The sequence below is a fragment of the Onychostoma macrolepis genome, chromosome 05 (assembly GCF_012432095.1).
Source record: "Onychostoma macrolepis isolate SWU-2019 chromosome 05, ASM1243209v1, whole genome shotgun sequence".
Classification (NCBI taxonomy): domain Eukaryota; kingdom Metazoa; phylum Chordata; class Actinopteri; order Cypriniformes; family Cyprinidae; genus Onychostoma; species Onychostoma macrolepis.
Genome location: NC_081159.1, coordinates 38,236,450 through 38,258,359, shown reverse-complemented (window position 1 = coordinate 38,258,359; position 21,910 = coordinate 38,236,450). Strand labels below are relative to the sequence as shown.

Below are 21,910 nucleotides of genomic sequence, written 5' to 3'. Positions count from 1 at the left end.
GTGTCAATTAATATGAAGTCATAAAAGCTGAATGTAACATGATTATGCAAGAATGAAAGAAAATATTTAGCAGTTTTTACAGTTGTCAAAATGGGTGTCGAATCTTGTTGCAGTAAAGTTTCTGTTGCTTTTTAGGGATGATGCATCAGCTTTGTCTGCCGTCAAGCGGCTGGAGCGCAGTCAGTTCACTGATGGGATGGATGAGCGCTTTGGCTTCGAACGGATGAAAGAACCTGGGGAGAAAACGGGATGGCTGATCAACATGCACCCGGTAAGAATGAATGTCAGACAGTCAACACAGGATTTAGATTGGCAGTAAACTTTGCTTTCTGATAATCTAGCCAAATATTATGAAGGGTTTTAAACATTAAACAATTTATTTCTTCTCAGACTGAGATTCTGGATGATGACAAGCGGATGATCAGTGCTGTGGACTATTACTTCATACAGGAGGATGGAAGCAGATTCAAGGTGTCATATTATAGCATTTCTCAAATATGAATATTTATTTATTCCAAATCAAATACTAAAGTCCTTTATGCTCACCAAGGCTGCATTTATCTGATCAAAAATACACTAAAAGCAGTAATATTGTGAAATTTTCAGCATCATTACTCCAGTCTTCAGTGTAACATGATCCTTCAGAAATCACTCTAATATGCTGATTTGCTGCACAAGAAACATTTTGTATTATTATCAATGTTGAAAACTCTTGTGCTGCTTAATATTTTTGTGGAAACCATGAGGTGTTTTTTTCCAGGATTCTTTGATGAATAGAAAAGTTCAAAAGAACAGCATTTATTTGAAATAGAATTCTTTTGTAACATTATTAATGTCTTTACTTCACTTTTGAGTTTTGATCAATTTTATGCGTCCTTGCTAAATGAAAGTATTAATTTTTAAAGTTCCAACCTTTTGAACGGTAGTGTATTTTATCCTGAATCACATTGACATGGATAAAGAATATCTTATGTTGACATAGGTCCTGATGTTGTAAGTTTCAGCTTTTTGTGTACATGTCCCTCACAGATTGCTCTTCCCTATAAGCCGTATTTCTACATAGCCACTAAAAAGGTGAGTTTAAATCTTTTGCACGGAATCAAAACACTTTGGGTTGGATGGATTGAATGATAATGTATTTTTGTGTTTTCTAAAGAACTGTGAAAGAGAGGTTATCTCCTTCCTGTCAAAGAAGTTCCAGGGAAAAGTGGCAAAGCTTGAAGTTGTCCCAAAGGAAGACTTAGATCTGGTGAGTAAAGTTCTGTCATACATTAGGTCAGTGTTTCCAAACCGTTTTTCTGCCACCTCACAGATTTGAAAAGTAAAAAATCCCTCGGCACACCACTAAGCACTTAAAAAAAAGATAAAAAGGGGGTTTACTGACAATTTGAGGATCCAATGGCGTTACGAGGTTTAATCACAAGCCCTTTTGAATGCTTTTCATTGGTTAAATATTTGTAAAACACACAAACAGACATAAAGATGACCAATAGCACTGATTTCGAAATATAACAGAGATGGGAAGATTTTGATAATTGTCCAGGGCACACCCGACCACCTGTCACGGCACACAAGTGTACCACGACACAGTGGTTGGGAAACACTGCATTAGGTGAACAATTCTGCTGATTTGCTTGCCTGATTGATTTATGTCAATATATGAGTTCAGTATGAACCATAATCTCTTTATCAGTGCTTACCTTTAATTTAGTTAATTTATTGGTCCTCTCTGTGTTTACTGTATAACTGAAAGATGCCGAAACTGGGGCCAGTTGGCTAAAGTTGACACATGATGATCTTTGATTTGATGGCAAACAAATCATTCCACTGGAGCATATATTTACATTTTAATATAATACTGTTGGATGTAATGCAACATTTGGCCCAAGTTTTATTTCTGACCCTTTGTAGTAAAAAGTGGGGGCACCTCTGCTCTATAATGTCAATCATTTGATTGCTGTGTGTCTTTTAAAGCCTAATCATCTGGTGGGCCTGAGGAGGAATTACATCAAACTCTCTTTTAACACGGTGGACGACCTTGTTAAAGTGAAAAGGGAGATCTCACCTGCTGTCCGCAAGAACAGAGAGAGAGAGAAGTCAAATGATGCCTATACCAGCATGTTATCCAGGTATTCACACTTTGGCAACAAAAGGAAAAGCCTTTAAAAAAAAAAAAGATTTTGAAAATAAGTTAAACTTTAAGAAAAGTTTAAGAGAAAAGACTTTCTCATTTAATGCACTTGTCACTGTTCACTGGTCCTGTAAATAGAATAAGGCATTCTTGTGTTACAGTGCTTTGGTTGGTGGGAGCGTAGTGACGGAGAATGAGAATGGCACTTCAAAGAAAATGACTGAGCAGCTTGACAACATTGTAGACATGCGGGAATATGATGTGCCTTATCATGTCCGCGTTTCTATTGACCTGAAGATTCATGTGGTAAAGAAACAATAGAGGCTACATGACTGATTATCAGGTATGTTTAATATTCAAAAGAGACTTTGATTGTGCGTTCTGTTTTCTGACAGGCTCACTGGTACAATGTGCGGTACAGAGGAAGTGCCTATTCTCCTGAGATTGTGCGCAGGGATGATCTTGTGGAAAGACCTGTAAGAATCTTAACAAACCTTGTTTTAAAGAACGTAGATGCTGAAGAGTTTTGTTTTAGACCATCTCTGGTTATCAAGATTGTTTTGAATAATGTCATTCAGCTTTATGCATGAATTATGAAGAATCACTGAATCATTGCAGTATTTTTGTCTGTCTGTCTAAGGATCCTGTAGTGTTGGCGTTTGATATCGAGACCACTAAACTCCCACTGAAGTTTCCTGATGCTGAAACAGACCAGATTATGATGATATCATACATGATAGATGGGCAGGTAATGTCATAACGCTCTTACCTTTCTGATAGGTCAGTCATTGATTACATAGCTGTTTTATCCATGCTGTGGTTAAATTTAGTTTGTTGGCCTCTTTGATGGGTTTAATACTTGACATGGTTTTTAATGTACATTTGTGTACTTTTTTCTGCAGGGCTTCCTCATCACAAACAGAGAAATAGTCTCTGAGGACATTGAGGACTTTGAGTTCACCCCAAAACCTGAATATGAGGGTCCCTTCACTGTGTTTAATGAACCCGATGAGGTAAAGATGAACAGTATATGATGTGCTTTGTTTACGAGGCTGTTACCGAGTGCCACAGTTAAACAATTGGTATTGTCAGGTTGTTTAACCCATTTTCTGTACTTTGTAAATGGACTTTCCATATTTCTGACCGTTTCTGTCTGCTTGCAGGCCTCTCTTATTCAGAGATGGTTTGAGCACGTCCATGAGACCAAGCCGAACATTTTTGTCACTTACAACGGAGATTTCTTTGACTGGTGGGACATGATTTGTGTTAAACTGTCTCATACTATAGTTTTTACATGTAATGTTTTATGTAATTACATGGCATTTACTTGTGTTGATGATTGGTGTTTTCTTCTCACGTGTTTGTACGATAGCATGTGCTCATGGTTGATTTGTGTCTCTGTGTCCTCAGGCCATTTATAGAAACCAGAGCGGCCCAGCTTGGCCTGAGTATGCATCGGGAGATAGGCTTCCAGAAGGACAATCAGGGGGAATATAAAGCCAGCCAGGCTATTCACATGGACTGCCTTAGGTGAGAGCAGCTAAAATGTTTTCTTAAAGGGGACTAAATGAAAATTACCCACTCTTTGTTTGGTATATTTATGACTTTATTTTAGTAAATATACACTGTGTCTCTCTCTCTCTTTATTCAGGTGGGTAAAGAGAGACAGTTACCTGCCTGTAGGAAGTCATAACCTCAAGGCTGCAGCGAAAGCTAAATTAAGCTATGACCCTGTAGAGCTGGACCCAGAGGAGATGTGCCGTATGGCTACTGAAGAACCACAGGTGCCCTTCCTTTACTCTCCAGCTCCCAACTCACAATCATTTATACAAATGACTGTTCACTTACACAGTAGCTGCAACAAGATATCTAGCTTGTCAGTTATCATTTTCAATTTATTGTGCAGCCAGCAACAAAATCTCATTGTTCTAAAATCCTGCTTAACAGCTGCATATTAAACATTTAATATGCTCTTATTAGCTGTGATTTTTATTAGTTTATGCATCATTCATTCATTCACTTTTTAATTAGTTTTTTTATTTATCTTTTATTTATTTCTAGTTTATTTATTTTTATATTTTTTATTATTTTATTAAATATTCAAAACAGTGCTTACTTTTGCTTTATGTGCTGTATTATTGTTTTTCAGACTTTGGCCACCTACTCAGTGTCTGACGCTGTGGCCACATACTACCTTTACATGAAATATGTTCATCCCTTCATTTTTGCCCTCTGCACTATAATTCCTATGGAACCCGATGAGGTCTGTATTCACTAAATCTTCTATTTTTATTGTTACTACACTGTGATGAATCAAAACTGTAGATGTAATAGTAACATCATGGTGTTTTCTTTATATGTGCATCAACACACAAATGTGTAAACAGGTTTTGCGGAAAGGCTCTGGTACCCTGTGCGAGGCCTTGCTGATGGTTCAAGCCTTCCATGTCAACATTGTCTTCCCAAACAAGCAGGAGCAGGTCTTTAACAAACTCACAGATGATGGTCATGTACTTGACTCTGAGACTTATGTTGGCGGCCACGTCGAGGCTCTAGAGTCTGGTGTGTTTCGCAGTGATATCCCCTGTCGCTTTAAAATGGTAACTAGGACTTCATCTTTAACCATAGCACACAGTATTAAGCTCTTTTATTTGTGCTGTATCTACATAATTACTTATAATTATTCTTTTTCTGACAGAATCCAGCAGCATTTGACTTCTTGATTCAGAGGGTGGAGCGTACTCTTCGTCATGCAATTGAGGAAGAGGAGAAGATTCCCCTTGAGCAGGTCACCAACTTTAATGAGGTCAGTTGGTGTCGTGCTTAATGTTCAGTATGACATTTTGTACCTTTGGACACAAGACGTGATGCCAATTTTATGAATTTTCATTGGCATGCATACATGTCTACAAATTATTCTACAGTTGTCATGTGAATTTGACCTGTTTTAGGTGTGTGATGAAATCAAGAGGAAGCTGATCTCTCTGAAGGAAGTGCCCAATAGAATCGAGTGTCCTCTTATTTACCATCTGGATGTGGGGGCCATGTACCCCAACATCATCCTCACCAACAGACTACAGGTACAGTACAGTTCTCCTCTTGGATGAGTTGTAAAGATGTTGATTTAATTATAATGACATTATTAGACAAATTCTGGTTTGTCTCGTTTAGCAATCAAATCAAGCAAATTATCTCTTTCTCTTCATCTGTTTTTCTTCTAGCCCTCTGCCATGGTGGATGAGGCGACCTGTGCTGCCTGTGATTTTAATAAACCTGGTGCAAACTGTCAGCGCAGGATGACTTGGCAATGGAGAGGAGAGATCAGTGAGTAATTTGAACTTCTTATATCTTTTAAGAAAACATTTAATTCTTTTTTTGAACATTTTATTGATCAAAAGTCATAGTAAAGTCATTTGTAACATAACAACAGTTTTGTAATCATTTGTAATAAATGTTCAAATAAATGCTGTTCTTTTGAACTTTCTATACATCAAATACTCCAACATTTGTCATGGTTTAAACTCAAATATTAAGCAGCACAACTGTTTTCAGCAGTGGTAATGAAAAATGTTTCTTGAGCTGCAAATTAGCATATTAGATGATTGTTATTGACACTGAAAGTAAATGAAAACTAAAAAGTTTTTCTTTTTCCTCTTAGTGCCCGCGAGTAGAAGTGAGTTTCATCGCATTCAGCAACAACTGGAGTCCGAGAAGTTCCCCCCTCTCTTTCCTAATGGTCCACCTCGTGCTTTCCATGAGCTCAACAGAGAAGAACAAGCTCGGCATGAGAAGAAGCGGTTGGGAGGTCAGTATCCACCTGCAGGGAACTAGGTTTTGTTTATTTGTGTGACTTTTGTCATAGGCCAAGATGAGCGTAAATTATGCACTTGTACTCACTTGTATAGATGAATATTGATACTCATTATTACATTTGTATTTGTTTTCTTAGACTACTGTAGAAAAGCCTATAAGAAGGTTCACCTGACCAGACTGGAGGAGAGAGTCACTACCATTTGCCAGAGAGAGAACTCTTTTTATGTTGACACGGTTCGAGCCTTCAGAGACCGTCGATATGAGTTCAAAGGACTCCACAAGGTACTGTATTCAGACCTAAATCATTTTTATTATTTTATGATCGTTACAGTCTGTCTACATAGTACATCAAACTCTTCTATTTCAAAAGGATATGTTTTTCTATGATGTATCTTCTTTTAATGTAATAGTTTAGTGTGCTCACCTATGCTTGAAGGAATCATTTGTATATCTCTTTTTATATGTTTTGTCTGTTCCAATAATCTGTCCAGGTGTGGAAGAAGAAGCTGTCTACAGCACAGGATAATGGGGACGCAGCGGAGGTGAAGCGCTGCAAGAACATGGAGATTCTCTATGAGTCTCTGCAACTGGCGCACAAGTGCATCCTCAACTCCTTCTATGGATACGTCATGAGAAAAGGGTATTGAACCATCACTTTTTAAGGCACTTTTATTGCCCAGTCCTAGAGCAGATATACCTGAGGAGTTTCTTGTCTTCAGTAGTTGCTGAGATTGCTGTTTGTTTTATAACTCCTGTTTTGCATGATGTCTCATATTGTGTTTCACAGAGCACGCTGGTACTCGATGGAGATGGCAGGGATTGTCTGTTTCACCGGTGCCAACATTATCACACAGGCCAGAGAACTTATTGAGCAGATCGGGTCAGACTCTTACGCCAAACCCTTAAATTCTGTCAGAGTTTTGGTTATGTGATTAATTTATTGTAATTGATTGATTAATTGAATTTATCCTCCTCTTCTTTAGGAGGCCTCTGGAGTTGGACACTGATGGTATCTGGTGTGTTCTTCCCAACACCTTTCCTGAGAACTTTGTCATAAAATCCACCAATGAGAAGAAGGCAAAGGTGACCATCAGTTATCCAGGAGCCATGCTGAATATCATGGTCAAGGTAATTTCTTTCTCTTCTTTTGACCAGTAAACCACATTATCGGCAGAATAATTATATATTAAAAAGGAAGAGATCTTCAAAAAAAATGGTTCAAAGGGAACAACTAATGATAATCGAGAAAGATCCCTTTTTTTTTTAATCATTTTTGTCACTTGTATGTGTAGGAGGGCTTCACGAATCATCAGTATCAAGAGCTGGTGGACCCAGCATCTTTAACATATGAGACCAGAGCTGAGAACAGTATCTTCTTTGAAGTCGATGGGCCGTACTTGGCTATGATCCTGCCTGCCTCTAAAGAAGAAGGAAAAAAGCTAAAGAAGAGGTGGGAGAACCACAACAAATCACTTTGTGTGTGGACATTGTCCAGTAACTGCAGTCACTAGGAGATCTAAAATACTGTTGCTTTAGATCAGGGGTCTCCCACCCTGCTCCTGGAGAGCTACCGTCCTACAGATTTCAGCTCTAACCCCAATCAAACACACCTGAACCAGCTAATCAAGGTCTTCAAGGCTGCTTGCTAATTTCAGACAGGTGTGTTGGAGCAGGGTTGGAACTGAAATCTGCAGGATGGTAGCTCTCCAGGAGCAGGGTTGGAGATCCCTGCTTTAGATAAAAGCCTCAACTAATGGACATAATTTTATTCAGGAAATAATCTATTTTAATCAGAGTTTTTTGTTTACCTATGGAGCCTCGGTATCTTCTCTATCCTCAGGTATGCCGTGTTTAACGAGGATGGGTCACTGGCTGAGCTGAAGGGCTTTGAGGTGAAGAGAAGAGGAGAACTTCAACTCATTAAGATCTTCCAGTCATCTGTGTTTGAGGCCTTCCTGAAAGGCACAACTCTAGAAGAGGTTTATGCCTCTGTGGCTAAAGTGGCTGACTACTGGCTTGATGTGCTCTACAGCAAGGTATAGACGAATCATGTATGGCTTTAAGTGACAATTGAAATAATCACTCACATTGTATTTTATTATAATAATTACACCTATGTCTAGTATTTTACGCCTTTGTCTAGTATTTTAAGCATGCATGAGAGTGATAGTGTTGTTCTTGTCTTCTGTTTCCAAGGCTGCTAACATGCCAGATGCAGAGTTGTTTGAGCTGATTTCAGAAAACCGCTCCATGTCCCGTAAACTGGAAGATTATGGAGAACAGAAGTCCACCTCCATCAGCACAGCCAAGCGTCTTGCCGAGTTCCTCGGCGATCAGATGGTGAAGGACGCCGGCCTCAGCTGTCGCTATGTCATCTCCCGCAAACCTGAGGGCTCGCCTGTCACTGAAAGGTGAGAACATGTTTCAGTTGTTTTAAATTGTAACAATATTTCACAAAATTACTGTATTTTTATATATGTGTGTGTGTATATATATATATAAAGCTAAATAAGTTATTTATTCTACCTTACACAGAGCAATCCCTCTGGCAATTTTTCAGGCTGAAGCGAGTGTTAAAAAACATTTCCTACGCAAATGGCTGAAGATGCCCAGCCTCCACGACCTTGATATTAGATCTGTGAGTTTATTTTATTCACTAAGTTTACCCTGGATCATCCTTAACCATAAAATCACAATTTCAATGTTGTATTCTTTATTGTCATTGTTTTCTATTTTTCATATATGGTTTATTCCTTTCCCATGTCAGATTCTGGACTGGGGTTACTACATTGAGCGGTTGGGCAGTGCCATACAGAAGATCATCACTATCCCTGCAGCATTGCAACAGGTAAATTAGCATGCACAGTCATTTAAACCCCTGTGAGTCGTTGTACTTGCCAGCTGAATCGAGCACTAAATCGTGTTGCCTTCCACTATAGTCAAAATTTTTGTCCAAACCAAGACACAGTCACAACATTCTGTTGCTTTCTGTATCTGTCATGATACACTCAATTGCCACACACACTGTGAAGTCTCATTGGTGCAGAATTCCACTGTACATAACTGTATATGAATCAGTGTTCTGATTGGCTGATTTGAAATGTGGAGAGAGAAAAGACTTTATTATATTTAGCTGTATTCGAATTTATATTTTCTTGTGTTTAGTTCCATGTTCTTAACAGTTACTATTTTTGTTCAGGTGAAAAATCCAGTACCCCGAGTAAGGCATCCAGACTGGCTGCATAAGAAGCTTCTGGAAAAGAATGACATCTACAAGCAGAAGAAGATCAGTGAGCTCTTTACCAGTGAGGGAAAGAGACAGGTAGGTCTACTGTCACACATACTTTTCACACAACTTGCTGGCTGGCTGGCAGTCTGCTTATACATGCACATATTTTGTCTCTCTCTCAGGTGGCCCATCAAATGTTACCAGCAGGCGAGACTCCTGATATGGAGGACTTTGGTGCTCCTCAACGCCCTGTGCAGCCCGCCATACTCATCAGCACAAAGAGGAAGAGGATATCTCAAGGAGAGGACAGCCAGGCTGAGTCTCAAGAGCAAGAACTCACACAGTCTTGGAGAGAAATACTGGGGCCACCACCAGCCATTGGTGCCTCCCGGGTAATTCAGACACCATAACAAAGTTGTACATATGATCAGATATTTGGTTTTGTTATAGTATTTCTACGCTGTCAAACAAAAGAAAGGCTCCACAGTAAAATCATCTGTATTTATATGTGTGTATAGGAAGAACTTCTTGTCTGGTTGCGCTACCATAAGAAAAAATGGGAGTTGCAGCTTCGTCAGAGGAAAGAACGGCGGAAGCGACGGCGTTTGATTGATGGGGAATCTCAGCCGACTGGTGGCGGCGTAATCCGTGGTGGACCGACAACAGGGCTAGGCAGCTTCCTCCGAAGAACTGCTCGCAGTATTCTAGACATGCCCTGGCAAATTGTACAGGTAGGTCACACCAGCAGTTTAGATCTAACATACAGGACAGCATTGTTTTTTTTTTTTTTTAAAGAAGTCTCTTGTGTTCACCAAAGCTGCATTTATTTATATTTGCATATATCAAAAATATTATAAAAACGATAATGCTGTGAAATAATATTATTATAGTTTAAAAGAACTGTTTTCTTTTTGAATAGATTTTTTAAACTGTAAAGGTGAAATTTTTAGAAGCCATTACTCCAGTCTTCAGTGTTTCATGATCCATCAGAAATCATTCTAATATGGTGCTCAAGTAACATTGCTTATTATGATACTGTTGAAAATAGTTTTTGCTGCTTAATATGTTTGTGGAAACCATTTCAGAATGTTTTAATGAATAGAAAGTGCAAAAGAACAGCTTTATATGAAGTAGAAATCTTTTGTTACAATGTAAAAGTCTTTACTGTCAATTAAATTTTTTTTTTTTTTTTTTAATCTCACTGACCCCAGACTTTTGAATGCTAGTGAATCTGAACTATGAATCATAACAGCAGTTTTGTTCTTTTTAGTACTATCAAAACACTTGATGTGTTTCTTTATCCACTTTCTTCAGATTGCAGAAACCAGTCACCCAGGCTTATATAAGCTGTGGGCGGTCATTGGCAGTGACCTGCACTGCATGAAGCTCAACATCCCACGAGTGTTTTATGTCAATCAGAAAGTGCCCAAGCAAGAAGAGGGAGCTAATTGCAAAAAGGTCTGCAGTATAACATTTTTACCACCAATTCTGTGAATGATCTGTGTGATGAGCATTCTTGACTAATTTAGTGCTAGCCCATTCAGCTGCTTAAAGATTTAAGCAAGTATTGAGTTTTTAATTGAGTTTGGGACAAATTTCATTTTGATTCATTTAAATGACAGGTGAACCGGATACTTCCACGCTCTGGTGTGGTGTATTATCTGTACCAATATGCTGTTCCTGAGGACATGTACCAGGAACACATCAATGAGATTAATGCTGACCTCTCAGCTCCTGATATTGAGGGTGTCTATGAGACACAGGTAAGGGCCTTTCCAAAATATGAGATCTTGCCTTTTAATAACTGTTGTGATGTAGGAATGTGTCTTTATTTTGATAGTAAGCCTGGAATATTCTACAAATAGACATTTCCAGAGCGGGTTTCTGCACTGTGGTGCATTGACCTTATTTATGTTATCAATAGAGGTAATTTCCCAATGTCTGTCTCTTGCCCTTTCATGTGACCTGTAGGTTCCACTGCTGTTCCGGGCTCTGGTCCAGTTGGGCTGCATGTGTATGGTAAATAAGCAGGTGGTCAGAGATCTGGCTGGCAGAGAGGCTGATACCTTTGACCTGGAGCATCTAGAGATGAGATCCCTGGCCCAGTTCAGCTACCTCGAGCCAGGTGACATAATTGCTTTCAGTGTGTTTTTAGTTTTGTTGATAATTATCAAAAATGGCTGATGTGCTTCAAGGTGTTTGGGTTAAATATAATGTGTTTTTTGTGTTACAGGCAGTGTAAGGCACATCTACCTGTACCATCACACTCAGGGCCATAAGGCTCTCTTTGGCCTCTTCATACCATCCCAACGCAAAGCCAGCGTCTTTGTTCTCGACACGGTAAGCTCTAAAATTCAGCTGGAAGCATTTGTGAACTCAACAACAATGAATAGGATACAAACCAAATAAACAAAAAGATTAACACTCAAGTGATAAAACATCAGTGAACAGGAAATAACTGATGAAAAAGTCAAATGCCTTTGCCTACAGAATTTGGCAATATGGTATGGGATTGCTGATGTTTAACTACAGTACTTTAACGAATTCAAAACAATATGCCAAAAGAAAAAGTAAAGTAGTTTTACTGTGGAAAGGGGCGTTATTAGGCATGAGTTATGAGTACCTAAAACCCCCTTCTTGTGGTTTATTGCTTTGACAAAATGGCAACTCAGTGTAAAACACAGTATTTTATTAAAAACGATAATCAAATGTTCACATCTTATTAATAATATAGTTTACTAGCTTAACTGTAGGTTAAATTGAAATGTCAGCTAAGCTAAATTGTCAGCTCAATGACTAGTTGGTAAATGACATACTAGGACGACACTATTTGGAGAAAAATATCCAATTGTGATTTTACTTTTAAAAAATGTGATTTTGAAATGTAGCTATTTTTCACAACGAAAAAAGACCTCTGGATTTGCTGTGCTTGTTTATAGTGCTGCGTGATTTGGCTAATTTATGATTTTATATCAACACGACAATAAAATAATTAAGTTAAATAATCGAAATAAGTTGAGTGAAAAAAATGAGTGTTTAAGAAAAATATTTTACATTTAAAGCTGTAAACTTACAAAACTAATAATTACATCTGATTTTAATTGGACCATAGAGCTTAAAGCTTCTCTTTTGTTGACCGTTGACAGTTTATAAGCGGTGCTCATTACAGCTTGGTTAGATGGTTAGTGCCTGTTGCATTCCCAAATGTAAATATCCCAAACTGATTGTAGTTATTGTGGAGCAACATTTACTGTGGTCCAAGCTGCTCTTAAAAAAATATATAAAATAAAATAAACACTGGCAGATTATGAGCTTGTGCACACAGTATTTAATTAAATTGCTGCCTTTGCTGTTTGATAATAGCTCTAGAACTATTGAGGTTTTATTTTAATTAATCATGCTGCAATAAGAAAAATACACAGTGCAAAAAAATTATGCAATTTACACTACTGAAATTTACACCAAATGTAGGTACGCAGTAATCAGATGCCGAACCTGAGTTCGTTGTATGGAGCAGAGCGCACAGCACTCCTGGAGAAGACCACAGAGGAGCTGCTGCCACCTGAGAAACATCAGTTTGAAGTGCGTGCTGAAAACGACGTCAAAGCCATCTATCGCGCACTGCAACGCATTCTCCTCAACTACAAGGTACGGCCTTAACGTGTTATATAAAGAAGTGGTTCTCAACTGGTTTGGCCTTGTGACCCACGTTTTCCCATGGTCCTCATATATATATTTTATTATATATATAATTTGTTAAAAAGCTAATTTATTTCACAAAAATTAAGTTAAGACTGTTAAGAATGACTAATTATGACTAATACTGAATAAACAGCCTATAAGGTAAGGCTATTAAATAAAGTTGGTATGAGCCACCACAGTCATTTAGCTAAACATACAAAATAACATGATATTTTTGGGTTATGGAAACATGGTGAATATACAATACTAACATGAACTGTTAATGAAACGTGGAAACTGCTCCTGAATAGAATGAATATATCATACCTTCATGCAAATCCTTCCCAGCTAACACACGCAGTAGCTACCAGTTATGTGATTTATCGGTACTTTACTGTTATTTCACGCGCTGCATGCTCGTAGTTTCTGCGCTTTAGTGAAGTAGTATAGCTACAGTGCGGTGCCGCATTCGCGTGTGCTATAGAAGAGTGTGCGCTACGAACACGGTATAACATCTGGCAGGACAGGATAGTTCGCTTTTCTGAGGTAAAGTACTTTTAATTTCATAGCAAGTTGCGAAAATAACGATAGAATAATGACACTGACATTAAACCTGTCAACATCTCATCTGACCACAGATAGGCTACTGAATCATGACAGCGTGTTTTTCTCAGGCACTCTTTACTTAATGTAAAGAATTGAGTTGAAAACACTGATTTAAAGCACAAAACAGCTGACTGCACAGTTGAGCAGATGAATAACAGCTGTTTATCTGAACGTGTGCAGGAGGAGCGGCGTGGTCCGACCCTGATTGCTGTTCAGTCTAACTGGGAGCTGCGGCGGCTGACGGCTGGCATGACTGTACTGGAGGAGTTCCCGGTGGTCCCGGTTCATGTTATTGATGAGATAAGTTACAATGTACTGGACTGGCAGCGGCATGGAGCTCGCCGCATGATAAAACACTACCTGAACCTGGACAGCTGCCTCTCACAGGCTTTTGATATGGCCAGGTACATCGCACACTTTTGTCACTGTCATACTAGAGGTTTTATCTTGATTCGACTATGAAGATTTATTTAATTAAAATGGAAAACAAAGAATTGCACTAAAGTCTGTTTTAAATGGGTCTGTTTTTGTTGTTGATGTGACATTTTTTTCTCCCTTAGTATAAAATGGCAATTTTTGCTATAGATAGATAGATAGATACGATCTATCTATCTATATAAAAATATATAAGATTCATTTCTGTAAAAAAAATAAATAAATAAAAATAACTGATCCCAGATTTTTGGATGGTAAAAATTTATTTCAAATCATCAAATACTATTTGATTTTTCATTTAATGGCCCCTATAAACCTAAAGAAATCAATATCAGAGGGCATAATGTACTCATGTACCGTAATGTCCTTTCTCTCTGCAGGTATTATCACCTGCCTGTGGGAAATCTGCCTCAGGACATTTCTATATTTGGATCAGATCTATTTCTTGCACGTCATCTGAGAAAGCACAACCACTTGTTGTGGCTGTCACCTACGGCACGTCCAGACCTCGGGGGAAAAGAGGCTGATGACAGCAGACTGGTGATGGAGAGTGATGAGAGAGGCTCCATGGAGATCAATAGCCATGGCTGCTACTCAACAGGTAAGCAAATTCAGTCCAGATCAGACACGCAGACTAAGAGAACAACAGATACTAAAAACAGAGCACGAATATTGTATTTGTAGCAGATGATGGCAGTGTAGCCTAAATATCTACTGGTTGTTGTTGTTTTATTACTGATTTGTGAAATAGGGCTTAAATAATAACTTTATTAGCATTAGGCTACATCGATAGCAAGCATAATATGCATTATAAATATTGTATTAATAAAAACCACCACCAGTGTTATTTTAGTTTCATAGTATTCATTGCCATAATAATTCTTATTAGTAGTTTGAATTAGTTTTTATTATTTTCCAGTTTTCATTTTGTTTAATAATTTTTATCCTTTTTTTTTTTATTAGTTTGTTTTTTATTTTTGTGCATTTAAAATAAATGAAAATAAGAAATGTTTCCCTGTAGCTATCTGAAAAAAGTGTATTTAATTCCTTTATTGTAATGATTTCAGTAAACATTTATTTTATGTAAAGTAAAGTTTTTAACAGCTTTAGTTAAACAAATTAACTCTGATAATCACTTATTTGTATGCCGTTATGTAGATTGTAAAAAATTAGGTAGATTTGTGTGATGCACGTAGTCACAAATGTATTTATTCATAAGCTACATTTCTCACTTGAGATTTAAGTAATTCTCTGAACAAAACTTTTAAGTTAATTTATCCTGTGAGCTGTACTCCTGCTGTGAGGACTGCTTAGAGACAAATTTTTTATATTTCAACTTGATATTTGAGGTTAAAGAAAATTGCCTTGTTAGTTTATCTTTGTCTTAAAATAGCTTTTTAGTTTTTATTGTAACTGCATTTGATTTAAAAGTGCATTACTAAGTGTTTTTTTAAGAAATTAGTAATTTGACCAAAAAAAAATGTTTAAAATGTACACTCGCATGGTATTAAGTCTCCAGTATTGAGTATTGTTGGTATTTGCTTTTATTTAGAGACCCATCAAATGGCCTCAGACAAATATGGTTGAAAAGTGAATATCAGTAAAAAAAAGTGAATATGCTTTTTTTTTTTTTTTAAGTATGTATGTAAAGTATTTAGCCTTTTCCCAGTTTGTGTGGAGTTGGATATTCAGAGTTTGGCGGTGAACACCATTCTACAGTCCCAGCACGTTAATGACATGGAAGGCGGGGCCAGCATGGGCGTCAGCTTTGATGTCATTCAGCATGCATCTCTGGAGGAAATGATGTCAGGGAATCAGGGGCAAACACAGTGGCCAGCTATGACGAGACGGCGCTCTGCTCCAACACATTCAGGTATGCATATAGAAATGAGTAAGGCCAACAAATGTAATCCATCTTGTTATTTTTCAAAAACTCTGTGTACAAGAGTTATCACTATTTTCTGTCCTCGTGCAGGATTCTGAAGAGCATGGTTGTCGGTTGGGTCCGAGAGATCACGCACTATCATAACGTCTACGCTGATAACCAGGTGATGCATTTTTACCGGTGGTTGCGATCACCCAGTTCTCTGCTGTACGACCCGGCCCTGCACCGCACACTCCTCAACATGATGAAGAAGATCTTCCTGCAGTGAGTACAGCTCCCAAACTACCAAGTTTTTGTATTTTAACTTGATGTTTGGGGTTAAAGAAAGTTGCTCTATTAGTTTATTTGCAGTTTCAGAACTTTCTCTTAAAATAGCTTATTAGTTTTCATCTTAACTGCTTAGATGCTTTTGCCCAGAGCCACTTTAAAAGTATACATTATCAGTTAAACCCATATCTTTGGTGTTGATAGAACCATGTGGTGCTGTTTGAGCTACAGAATGACTGCTTGTATTGTTCACACCTTTTATTGTAAATACGTCAGACTTGTGGCAGAGTTTAAGCGCCTGGGATCATCTGTGATCTGTGGAAACTTCAACCGTCTCATCCTCTGCACCAAGAAACGGCACATTGATGACGCCATTGCATACGTGGAGTACATCACTAACAGGTTTTAAACCTTTTTATTAATTTTTTTCCATTTTCGTCTAGTCTCTTATAACCTAGTTTCTTATGCAATGTGAAAGTCTGAAGTCCAGGCTTTGGTATTAGATTATTTGTATATAATTTTCTGTTTATTGTTTGTCTTCCTGTCTTGTGTCTCGGAATTAGTATCCATTCAAAGGAGATCTTCCACTCTCTGTCCATCACATTCTCACGCTGTTGGGAGTTTCTGCTGTGGATGGATCCTGCTAACTATGGAGGAGTGAAGGGAAAGTTGCCCTCTAGCCTTCTGTATGGAGAGGTAAAGCTCAGGGCCTAGAAACCACTTGTTCCTCTTTACAAGTAAATTTTTATGTGTAAAAAATTGTTGGCATTTCAAGTTGTTTCAACTCATTTTTATCCATTCTAGCATGGCAATGAAAAGAAGAAAAAGAAGGATGGAGAGGAGGAGGATGGAAGTGAAGATGAGGATGAAGATGAAGAAAACCAAGGGGAGGACGAAGAACAGGATGGGGAAGATGACGTAGAAGACTCGATTGAAAGTAACTGGAACATCATGCAGTACCTTCCTCAGACAGCATCCTGTCAGAAATACTTTCTCATGATCATTTCAGGTAACATTACAGGGTTTTTTTTTTTTTTCACCCTTCAAAATTCCTCTTGCTGCATTTGGAAACGCAACATGCATCAATCATCTTCCCAAATGTGTAATGAAAAAAACTTTATTTTACAATTGAATATTATAGTAATGTTTCTTATTTTTGTTTTTATTTAGTAATTTTATTTAGAAGTAGTAATAATGATAAAAAATTATGATGTTATATAGTCAATTTGATATATAATTTTGGCCAAATTGTCCAGCCCTATAAACCTGACACACAACCTCAAACCTGGAATTTTTCAAATATATTTTAAATCATAATGACAATTTGTTTCATAAAAGCCCCAAGTCAATTTTATTATCATTTCTCATCATTTGGTTGGTTGTTTGCAGCCTACATTGCAGCTGTCTATCACAGCATGAAACAAGAGCTTCGGCGAAACGCCCCTGGTGCTACTCCCATTAAGAGACGAGGAGCGACCCAAGCTTCCCAGCAGTCAACTGGGGATGTCAGTGCACTTCCTGGTAAGACATAAAACAATTCAGCTTTGTCTTTTCCAAAATATTGAGTGCTTTTGAAATGTGTTATTTACGACTATATTCTCTAATACACTTTCCATGAAATTAATCCTGATTAATTATTTGGACTGTTATTTGATTAAAATATTTTAATTTCATATTTTCAAATGCAAATCAGAGAGCTGATATTTTCAAAGTTGAAATATTCAAATACCGTATTGACCTGAATATAAGACGATGTTTTTTCCTTGAAAATACATCTGAAAAAAACGCGTTCGTCTTATATTCGGGGTCTAGACTTTGACATGTCAATAATACACCCACAACAATAGGTGGCGCCAAAAACGCATAAAACGAGTATGCCATGAAATATGTAATGTACTGTGTGCTGTAAAGATCGTGAATGAAAACAAATGAAAAAGAAAAGCTTACAGCAGCATGATCGTGACTGTCATGTTAGCCTGATGGGACCAAACTTCCTCTGTAAGTGATTTTAAAACATAAGACAGTACCCAGATTTGAAGACTACAATAAGATTTCACTTCTACTGATAATAACATTTTGGTAGGCTACTATGAGTTGGATAGCCTAAATGTTATATAATTCAGATGGGCTACCTGTTATTTCAATGGTATATCAAAATTTTCCAATGTCATTGTTGGTACATTTTACCAGTATTTACCATACTTTCAAAACAAAAATTAGAATTGGAAAAATATGCAATATGAAAATAATTTAAGAATAAATGTGTTTTACAGAGAGAGAGAGAGAGAAAAAAAAAAAACAAGATTTGGTTTTCAAAAAGCCTTTTTCCAACAGGTACATCTGGAAAAAGAGGGGTCGTCTTATAATCAGGGTCGTCTTATATTCGGGACAATACGGTATATCCATTTTAGGGCTGTCAATCGATACATTTTTGGAACCGTGATTAATCGCAACTTAATCGCACATTTTTATTTGTTCTAAATGTACCTTAAATTCATACTTTTCAAGTTTTTAATACTCTAATCAATATGGGCATGGACAAATATGGATGCTTTATGCAAATGTATGTTTATTATTATTGAAACCATAGTCAACATGGAGCATGAAGACTGGACATGTTTCAAAGGTCAGATGTTGTTCATGTCAATTAGACACATGAAAAAAGAAATTCCAGGTTCCCATTACTTCTGTTTCTTTGCACTGAGCAATTTACTGACACAAACCTGTTTACATTTTTGCAGGACAGGGCAGCTCCCTTCTTCTGGACATGCAAAATGTACATTTATTATTTATTATTAGATTTGTTTGCCTCTCTGTGCCCACGTACTGTATTTTAATGCAGCCAAGTTCTCAACAGAACGAATATGAAATAGTGACTGAAATGCAACCCATTAAGACTACATAACCAGCTCTACTTTCCAAGATGTTAATCTGCACAAAAATCCTGATAATCGAGCCGTCGTCTGATAAAATCAAATGCACATAAGATGATGACAATAGCTGTGCTGTGATTTCAGCTATACTTGCATGTAAAATTAGAGAAGCAACATAATATGTGTGTTTAACTGAAAGCGCTGCTCCTCTCCGCCTCTCGCTAAAGGGGTCTGCGAAGTCGCTAAGTTGGCAACACTGTGCATCTCCATTTCTCCAACTATGGGTTAGGGCACGGGTCAAACAGAAAATGCGCGCTGCGTTAATCGCACGTTAATAAAATTAGTGCCGTTAAAATGAATTTGCGTTAACGCATTATCTTTGGCAGCACTAATACATGTATTTATTTCTAAATGTTCAACATATTAAAATCAAAGTAAAAATGTTTTAAAATAAAGGGGGTTTTTTTGCGTATAAAACTAAGTGTGTTTATTTTTCTTGTCTTTGTGGTGTTATAGGTTTGATTACATTCTCTCAGGAGTATGTGTCAAGTGAACTCACACAGAGCTTCTTCACCATCACTCAGAAGATTCAGAAGAAAGTGTCAAGCACTCGTAGTGTTACGCTCCCATCTGAGATGTTTCCTGTTCTTCCTGGTTCTCACTTGCCCCTCAACAACCCAGCTCTGGAGTTTATTAAATGCGTCTGCCAGGTATCAACACGCACCTCCTGCTTGTGTTTTTATACTGCACTTTTGTGTTTTAAACCTCTAAAGATGTAACAATACATTTACAGTGACAGTAAAAACTTTTTCAAAAGATTCTATTTTAAATAAACAATGTTTGTTTGAACTTTATTTATCAGAAAATCCTTTAAAAAAAGTGTCAGTTTCCGCAAATATTTTTGTTATTTTGTTTTTGTTAGGGTTTTCTGATAAATAGTGTTTTCAGCAATGATAATGTTGCTGAAGATTCAGATTTGCATTACAGGTATAAATATTACAGTTTTTACAGTATTTTTGATCAAATAAATTGGAGAGCATAAGAGAATTCTTTCAAAAATTTTGCTGACCGCAAACTTTTTGAACAGTAGAGTATGTTTTTACGAAGACCTCACAACCTGTCTGATGTTGTTTCTGTTTGTAAAATCCCTTCAGGTGCTCTCTCTGGACGCCAGCATTGTCAATCAGGTGAACAAACTGAAGCGAGATCTTTTGCGATTGGTGGATGTTGGAGAGTTTTCAGAGGACGCCCAGTTCTGTGACCCCTGCAAGTCCTACATCCTGCCAGAGGTCATCTGCCACCACTGTAACTTCTGTCGTGACCTTGACCTCTGCAAAGACCCTGCAGTTTCCCAGGTAACAACAGGACTCTTGTTACAGTTGATCTTTTATTTGAATGTGCGGTTAATGATTTGCTACTCATTCATGTTTACATTTGCTTAATGGATTCCAGAGGTTTTTTGAAAGTCATTAAGCTAATACTACTTGGTGTTTTCCCATGTTCAGACCTTTGTCATGTGATTAAGCTAGCTAAAAAAGGCTATAATATTCTCACTTTGCTCTTCTTTCCTTTTTACCTATGTAGGATGGTTCAGTTCTTCCTCAGTGGTTCTGCTCTAACTGTCAGGCCCAGTACGACACAGAGTCCATAGAAATGGCCCTGGTGGAGGCGCTCCAGAAGAAGCTCATGAGTTACACATTACAAGACCTGGTGGGGGACATAAACGGCATTATTTACCATTTCTGATGCTTTCAGAGGGTTTTAGAAGCTTTGGAAAAGTGAAATGTTTGAGTGTTAAATGTCCCAGTGTAATGTATATGCACATCCATTGACTTTCACTTATGTAAATGGAACTTTATCCCATCATAGGAATGTTCCAAATGCAAAGGAGTGAAGGAAGCAAACATGCCGATATACTGTCGCTGTGCTGGAGATTTCAACCTCACCTTCACCACAAAGGTATTTATGCTAAACTAAAAGGCTAATACTTCCACATATTAGTATTACTACCGTTCAGAAGATTTATTTATTTTGAAAGAAATTAATACTTTTATTCAGAAAGGATGCATTAAAGTAATAGTTCACAAAAAATAACATGACTTGCTCACCAATGGATCCTCTGCAGTGAATGGGTGCCGTCGGAATTAGAGTCCAAACAACTAATAAAGACATTACAATAATCCAAAAGTAATCCACACCACTCCAGTCCTTTAATTAATGTCTTATTAAGCAAAAAGGTTCAAGTTTATGAGAAACAAATCCAAAACATTTTTAACTTCAAACCGTTGCTTCCAACTAAAATACGAGAAATATATTCATATTTCTTTTATTCCAGTGAAAAAGTTGTCTTCTCTAAATCAGGAAAGAAACACGAATCAAGCACCGTTTACAAGTGAAAACAGTACTAAACAAATATGTCGGTGAATTTTCATGTGAGAGGACGACAGGGGATGAACTTTTCCACTGGAGGAAGTATTATTATGGATTATTAGGGCTGTAACGGTACACACATTCGTACCAAAGATTTTCGGTACGGGTCTTTTGTTTCTGTACGCTCGTGTACCAAACAAATACAGCGTTGTTTTAACCACTGCACAAGTGAAACTTAATTAGAAACTTCCAGTTTAAATGTAATGTTATTTTTATAAGAAACAAAGTCTCATCTTTCAAATTAAGATAATTTTTTTTCAAGAAATTCAAACAAGAAATGCCATTTTAGCGCTCTTTGATGTGGTGACAAATTTCTGTATAAATGCCTCAGTGAACGCGATTATCCCTTATTATTTACTAGTGCTGTCAAACGATTAATCACGATTAATTGCATCCAAAATAAAAGGTTGTTTAAATTATGTATGTGTACTGTTTATTTATTATGTATATATTAGGGATGCACGATATTTGATTTTTGCCGATATTTTTCAAATAATTTTGGTCGATGCCGATACCGATATATTTCCTATTGTCTGGAAACAACACCAAGTCTCTCCTGT

General features: G+C 37.4%; 1 protein-coding gene across 1 annotated transcript in view; it reads left to right on the top strand.

Moving 5' to 3' along the window:
- pole (polymerase (DNA directed), epsilon) overlaps window positions 1-21,910 on the top strand; it is a 28,139-nt gene that overhangs the window by 2,774 nt on the left and 3,455 nt on the right. The window contains 48 exon segments of the mRNA XM_058775314.1: window positions 136-271; window positions 391-471; window positions 1,030-1,074; window positions 1,157-1,249; window positions 1,975-2,129; window positions 2,293-2,437; window positions 2,527-2,607; window positions 2,772-2,879; window positions 3,034-3,144; window positions 3,295-3,380; window positions 3,542-3,661; window positions 3,783-3,915; window positions 4,281-4,394; window positions 4,519-4,731; window positions 4,830-4,937; window positions 5,083-5,211; window positions 5,353-5,455; window positions 5,790-5,936; window positions 6,081-6,226; window positions 6,436-6,584; window positions 6,732-6,824; window positions 6,928-7,072; window positions 7,237-7,394; window positions 7,785-7,980; window positions 8,141-8,355; window positions 8,480-8,582; window positions 8,712-8,792; window positions 9,144-9,266; window positions 9,356-9,565; window positions 9,692-9,904; window positions 10,488-10,631; window positions 10,796-10,936; window positions 11,145-11,298; window positions 11,407-11,513; window positions 12,645-12,821; window positions 13,641-13,864; window positions 14,276-14,496; window positions 15,565-15,711; window positions 15,714-15,768; window positions 15,871-16,044; window positions 16,324-16,449; window positions 16,611-16,743; window positions 16,852-17,056; window positions 17,437-17,568; window positions 19,437-19,630; window positions 20,075-20,275; window positions 20,505-20,630; window positions 20,790-20,879. Coding sequence (XP_058631297.1) covers window positions 136-271; window positions 391-471; window positions 1,030-1,074; window positions 1,157-1,249; window positions 1,975-2,129; window positions 2,293-2,437; window positions 2,527-2,607; window positions 2,772-2,879; window positions 3,034-3,144; window positions 3,295-3,380; window positions 3,542-3,661; window positions 3,783-3,915; window positions 4,281-4,394; window positions 4,519-4,731; window positions 4,830-4,937; window positions 5,083-5,211; window positions 5,353-5,455; window positions 5,790-5,936; window positions 6,081-6,226; window positions 6,436-6,584; window positions 6,732-6,824; window positions 6,928-7,072; window positions 7,237-7,394; window positions 7,785-7,980; window positions 8,141-8,355; window positions 8,480-8,582; window positions 8,712-8,792; window positions 9,144-9,266; window positions 9,356-9,565; window positions 9,692-9,904; window positions 10,488-10,631; window positions 10,796-10,936; window positions 11,145-11,298; window positions 11,407-11,513; window positions 12,645-12,821; window positions 13,641-13,864; window positions 14,276-14,496; window positions 15,565-15,711; window positions 15,714-15,768; window positions 15,871-16,044; window positions 16,324-16,449; window positions 16,611-16,743; window positions 16,852-17,056; window positions 17,437-17,568; window positions 19,437-19,630; window positions 20,075-20,275; window positions 20,505-20,630; window positions 20,790-20,879 — 6,691 coding nt within the window.